At 43.8% G+C, this 6,228-nt stretch overlaps 1 protein-coding gene across 1 annotated transcript in view; it reads right to left on the reverse strand.

The window, feature by feature from the left end:
* Window positions 1-6,228, reverse strand: part of LOC308401884 (uncharacterized protein) — a 7,495-nt gene extending 1,267 nt beyond the window's left edge. Inside the window, exons 1-8 of the mRNA XM_080890340.1 lie at window positions 6,105-6,228; window positions 3,157-3,198; window positions 2,755-3,002; window positions 2,326-2,568; window positions 2,048-2,242; window positions 1,558-1,605; window positions 1,342-1,398; window positions 566-610 (exon numbers count right to left, since the gene is read on the reverse strand). Of these exons, the coding sequence (XP_080746466.1) occupies window positions 2,557-2,568; window positions 2,755-3,002; window positions 3,157-3,198; window positions 6,105-6,135 (333 nt within the window). The 5' untranslated portion in view covers window positions 6,136-6,228 and the 3' untranslated portion in view covers window positions 566-610; window positions 1,342-1,398; window positions 1,558-1,605; window positions 2,048-2,242; window positions 2,326-2,556. The remainder of the gene's footprint in view (window positions 1-565; window positions 611-1,341; window positions 1,399-1,557; window positions 1,606-2,047; window positions 2,243-2,325; window positions 2,569-2,754; window positions 3,003-3,156; window positions 3,199-6,104) is intronic.

Here is a 6,228-nt window from a genome sequence, read left to right on the forward strand (position 1 = left end):
TACGAGAGTAGAAAAGAGCCGGGGCAACTGACGCAAGTAGTACTGATCCAACAAACACAAACACTGAGCCGATGCTCTAAGTAGTGGCTGGAGGAGTCAGGTTAATGAGCAGCAGGCAGGTTATCACACACAGGTGTGTCAGCGGAGAGAACGGACCTCAATCATGTGTCACGCAAACAAAGAAAAGAAGTCAGTGTTGATCAGTCTGCTCCTGCAGCAGCAGCAAGACCTCTCTGCATCATATCTGTTATTAACCTCTGTCTCTCTTCCACAGCATGTCTTTATCCTGTCTTCCTTCTCTCACCCCAACCAATCACAGCAGATGGCCCCGCCCCTCCCTGAGCCTGGTTCTGCCGGAGGTTTCTTCCTGTTAAAAGGGAGTTTTTCCTTCCCACTGTCGCCAAAGTGCTTGCTCATAGGGGGTCACATGATTGTTGGGTTTTTCTCTGTACGTATTATTCTAGGGTCCACCTTACAGTATGAAGCACCATGAGCTGATTGTTGTTGTGTTTTATTGTATAAATAAAATTGAATTGAAAACTTTACATTTGTGTGTAAATGTCACCTGCTCTCAGTGATGAATACACAACACCTGGATCAGCTGACTGCTCTGTAACACACACAGAAAAACAACAAAGGAGTAAGAAGCAGTCATGTGTAGGTTCAAACTGCCAGAGGCAGCTCACACACATGAAGCTTAACTTCTCACTCACTGCATGTAAATTCAAAGAGGTGAAGTTTCCTGCAGTGAATGATCAGAAACAGATCAACCCTCTTTTCTCTTCTTCCACATCAGTTACTAAGGAAGTGATTAACTCAGAGCTCTGTGGCCTTTCCCCACAGCAACCTGACACCAGAGCAGAAATCACCTTCCACTTCAGCCTCTCAGACTCTTGAACCCGTCCCACCCCAGATGTGAACTGTTTGTGACACCACTCTGACATAAGCGCCATCAGAACAGTTTCTTTCTCCCAGTCGTCATAACCCTCAAGCCTCTCATCGATCCTCATTCTGTGATGTTAAACCTGTTAAACTGTGACTCGCCTCTTGCCAACAGTCCACTTTCTCATACCGACCCCCTTCAGGTCTTGGCTCAGCTGCTGGACTCCCATCCAGATGTTTGTGTTCTATGTGCAGTGTCTTGAAAAAGTATTTATACCCCTTCATCCTGTAAAGTGTGGTGTGAATCTGTGTTCAGCCCCATTAATCTGACTACATTTTGTATTTCCTACCTTCTTCCTTAATCTGCTCTGTTTTTCTCTCCGCTGTGCTGCACATTTATTGTTATGAAAAAAAACCTGATCTAACAAAATTAACAAAATTCATTTGATTCATTGGTACCTGCAGTGAGAATCCTCATGTCAGAGTACACAACATGTGTATCAGCTTGATGTGTATCTGGAAAATGCAAACACACACACTCAGGTCATGTTACAACTACAAGCAGAGGAAACACAAACAGATGATGTTTCAAATCTGTAATCGGCTGCAGTCTGCACAGAACCTCAAACATACTGACTCATGCTGAGCCACACTGACGGATTCTGACTGATTCACCTGTAACGAAGTAGATGTTCTGGCAGTTTGGTGGTCTGGAGCGTTCAGCTGTGTGTTAACACAATACCAACAATAAAGACAACAGTGATTTTAGAGATACATTTGTTAACATTGTGGGAAGGTTCTTGAAGCCATTTCCAGACAAAGGTAACTGACCCCGAGGTCAAAGCAGACAGCCTTCAGAGGAAACACAGAAACCCACAACCTCAAGCCTCTTTCCATCATTTCAGTCAGATGTTTCCAAACCTCAGTGTGATCACACTTCAGAAATATGACTGCATAGGAAATAAGTCTGGTTGCTCAGCTAGCCTGCCTGTAGTCCAGCTGTTTCACTCACTGAAACATCTGAAGCTTTATCAAACCAAAAGTTCTCTTAAAGGAGCAGCTGAGAGCAACCAACATAGAAACATCTGGCCTCAGACTGCAGCAGCTGGGCTCCTTGTTGTGATGAAAAATAAAAGATATAAAGTCAATGTGACAGAGTTCATACCATTTGCTTCATTTTGCTTTTTGCAGTGGAAAAGAAGTGGAACTAGAACCAAGAGCAGAACCAGAAGAACCACAGGAACCAGGCCTGCTATGAGTGCAGTGAGAAAGGAGGTGAGACCCTGAGGAGGTGATGAAGCAGTGTCAGCAGAAGAGTTCACAGGAGGAATGGAGCCTGAGCTCCTGTGCTGAGGAGGATCTGCAGGAGAGATGATGCAGACGGTTCAATCATTTTATCAGCAGGTCATGTCTGTAAACAGGAAGTGATGTCACTGTTCTGACCTCTGACCCTCAGAAAGCTCTGAGGAGACGGTCCAAATGCTTCAGTAGCACAAGAGTAGAGACCTTCATCAGCCTGTTTGACCCTTCTGATGACGAGCTCTGCTGCTGTTCCAGGTCCAACATGACGTCCATTAAAGGAGAAATAAGCAGCAGCTGTGTCACCGCGCCTCTCTCTGCAACGCAGAGTGACATCACTTCCTGTCCACACAGGAAGTGCAGGAATCTCCAGGATCACACCTTTATCTGACAACAGAAACACAAACAGAGCAGAGTCAAGAGCTCCTCTCAGACGAGCTGCTTCCTGTCTGAATGAGCACCTCGCTGTCTTCCACAGTGACAGTCTCACACTCTCAGCTCACTGACAGACATGTATCCAACATCTGGAAACATCTGCACAGAGACACAGCTGCAACATCTCCCTGTCTCTACCTGAAACACTGATGGACACTTCATCGCTCTGCTGTCCAGATGAGTTCTCACAGAAGTAACTTCCATTAGACAGGAGGAACCATGAACCCTCCCAAAGCCTGCAGCTGCTCCACAGTCCTCAGTGAGTCCTCCTCTGGTCCTCTTCACTGTCCATCCATCAGCTGTCTGTCCATCATCAACACAACTCAGAGACACTGAAGAAGATCCTCTGAAGACCTGCTGAAGGTTTGGACTGACAGACAGAGACACTGGAGGACACACACACACACACACACACACACACACACACAGACACACACACACACACACACACACACACACACACACACACACACACACACAGTAAGTGTATTTGTGTTCTTGTTGGAGTCTCACTGATCGTTTTCACTTCCATCAACTCACCTGCAGAAACAGTCGGTGCAGACAGCAGCAGCACACACACACCTGCAACAGGAGGTCAGAGGTCACTGAGGGTCAGAGGTCACTAAAGGTCAGAGGTCATTGGTTATTAGGGACAAGTTACCCCTGGAAGGGTCTTCCAAGGGAATTTGGTATTTGCATGAGCCATTCTTCTTTCAGGCTCAGAAATGTTGGATGTGAGCTTTTAGTGCAGTTTCTATTTTTATATCAAGAGAATAATTTAGCTTTCAAACTACAGCAGTTAGTCTTCTCACTTCCCAAAGAAAAAAAACTTATTCTGATGACACTTCTGGTGAACAGTGTCTGTGCTGATGTTAAGAGGATGTTTGGAGCTCCGCCTTTCACCTGACCTTTCACACCATGTGACTCGATGACTATCTTCTGTAACTGTAGATACCGGTCTGATACTTCCTGGCTGAGCTGCTGTAATTACTAAATGTTTAAACTGTGAAATAATTTCACTTCCCACATAGCACACAGGTCTGGGCCGGATCTGGTGTCAAGCCGGCACTGCTGGCTGACGTCTGGCATGGTAAGTCATCCAGATATGGGCCAGGCCTGACATAGATGGCACTGTTTATGACACTGCCAGAGGCATACCGCATCTAGCTCGATTATGGTTTGGTTTATGTGACCCAGGCTCATAGAAAACAGGTCTGGCCCAGATCCGGCATCAAGCTGGCACTTCTGAATGACTGGTGTCATGGCAGGGTGTATGTCAACCAGATGTGGGCCAGGTCTGACAATGATGGCACTATTTATGTACCTATTTTCCTATTTTAGTTAGAAGACCCTAGAGTTGGATGTTTCAGACCACTTTTGGTCTCGTCTTGGTCTTGACAGACTTTGGTCTTGGTCTTGCTGTCTCGGTCTTGCTTTCTCAGATCGACATAGTGTTCGGGAGATTTGGAGTCAACCATCGGTGGAGCAGCGGGGTGGCTTACTGGGCAGAAGCCCGGGGTCTTTTGGAGTGTAATTTGTTTCATGGTTAGATGCCTGACTGACAACTGTATAAAACAAAAACTACACACAATATTCGAAGCATATAGTGTACAGTTGTAAATTCCCCCTTATTTTGGTATGATCCGAGCTCAGGCACTAGGCGACTGAGAGCGAGGGGGGAGAAGCTGCTGGCTGCGAGTTTGCTGCAGAGAGAGGAGAGCTTAAGTTTGACCAGGTATCAAAGCAAATCATTCGTACTGAACTAATAATGTAAATATGACGGTGCATCACGAATATTGATATCAAACTGATCACTTGGTTGCGTTACTTGCTCTTCGGGTGAATCAACAAATGAATAAATAAAAAGCCGAACAGCAATGCTGATTTTTTAGAGAGTCTTAGCTTACATTTCATATTTTCAGTTGTTACCCTCCACGGCTAAACAAACTCTAAATCGGTTTCAGTCATGTACTGATGAACACAACAATGGACATAAGGAGCTTCTTTCAAAGAAAAAACTCTGGTAGATGTTATTTTATATATTATGCTTTGGATGTTGTTCAGTATATTTCTATGCAAAAGAAGAGGAATTTCAACACACAGCAGTATATTCACAGTTTAAACCAGATATTTACACTTTATGGAGAAAACATAAAAACTTTTTTTTTACTGTTAAACATCAATTTAGAGTAAACTTTTGTTTTAGATAAATAAATGTTGAAATATCTTTCGAATTAGTTAAATGTCAGAATAAAGAGAGACAGAGCTGTCTATCACTTTCATCAAATTTAGGAGTACATGTACACTAAGTTTATTGTTAATTAATAAGAAACTCCAGACGATTCCATTCTGAGCTGAAGAAGCTTCTGATAGGTTCGTAGAGTCCATGTGAGTAAACTGGTGGCACAGCTGTGGATGCATATAAGGCAAAACACAGAGCCTGTTTCTGTGACATGGGAACATCAAGAGATGTCAACAAAACAGCAGGAACAGAACTGTGGAGCTCCATAAGTGTGGCTCAGTTTGAATACAATTTGGTGCCATTTGCAATTAAGAAATACAGACAGTTTATCTCTTTACTCTCAAAGTTAACAAATGTGTTTTTATATTTATCAATCTAAAAAAAATAAACATTTAGTCTGATTTGATGTTACAATTAAAAAAGTGTTTTTATCTGAAGAGTTTGTAAATATCTGGTTTCAACTGTATATTTGATGATGTTGGTGTTTGGCTTGATTGTCAGCACACTTGGCCACCAGTGTGTCTGCAACTGGCCTTGTGCTGGCCCATGTGTGGGCCACCTCTGGCAAACCTGATCTGGGCCACCAAATCCGTTGTGGTATGTGGGCCATGTGTAAACTGACCTCAGGAAATCACATGATAGGGTGGGGCTAGGTTTCACAATGAGCTCACCTGAAACCTTGGCTGATTGTGACCTACACCCATTTTCACACCTTGGCTCATGTGATTAGGTATCAATAGGGAGTCCATGTCCCTCTTGGGGATACAGTCCCATAGGGCTTAAATCTGGCACTCTCCACCACCACTCTCCACTCTCCACCGCCCAAGAACTGAAGAAGCTGCTTGGATGAAACTCCTTAAAGGAACTTAAAGAAGTCCAGACGCTCTTTCCAAGCTCCTTAGACAACATTTAGAATAAAAAAATTCACAAACCAACGTGTTTCAACGGTATGACCCTGTTACAGTACTAGCCTCGTGTTCACTGAGCTCTTTAGAAAGGTCCATTCTTTCATTGATGTTTCTAAAAGCAGTCTGCGGTCATAAGATTAAAAACACCTGATTTCAGTTATTATTAGCTCTGGCCCACGATTTTTGGTATTTTCTAATGAATACCATCTCTAATTGATGCAGTTAAGTCTGATGATAGTCTGGTGTCCTCTATTTCTAATGTAAATGTGTTTTTTCCTCTGCGAGTGTGTGTTGAAGCTCAGATCGTGAATCAATGAGTAGATAAACATTTGACTCACCAAGGAGCAGAGAGGCAGACGGGGTCTTCATGGTGACTGAATGCTTTAAGTCTGAGCAGCGTAGACGTCTTCAGCTTCACCACTTCCTTGGTGACACTTTCACTGCCTGAGCAAACGCTCCACT

The sequence above is a fragment of the Rhamphochromis sp. 'chilingali' genome, assembly GCF_963969265.1.
Source record: "Rhamphochromis sp. 'chilingali' genome assembly, chromosome: 9".
NCBI classification, from domain to species: domain Eukaryota; kingdom Metazoa; phylum Chordata; class Actinopteri; order Cichliformes; family Cichlidae; genus Rhamphochromis; species Rhamphochromis sp. 'chilingali'.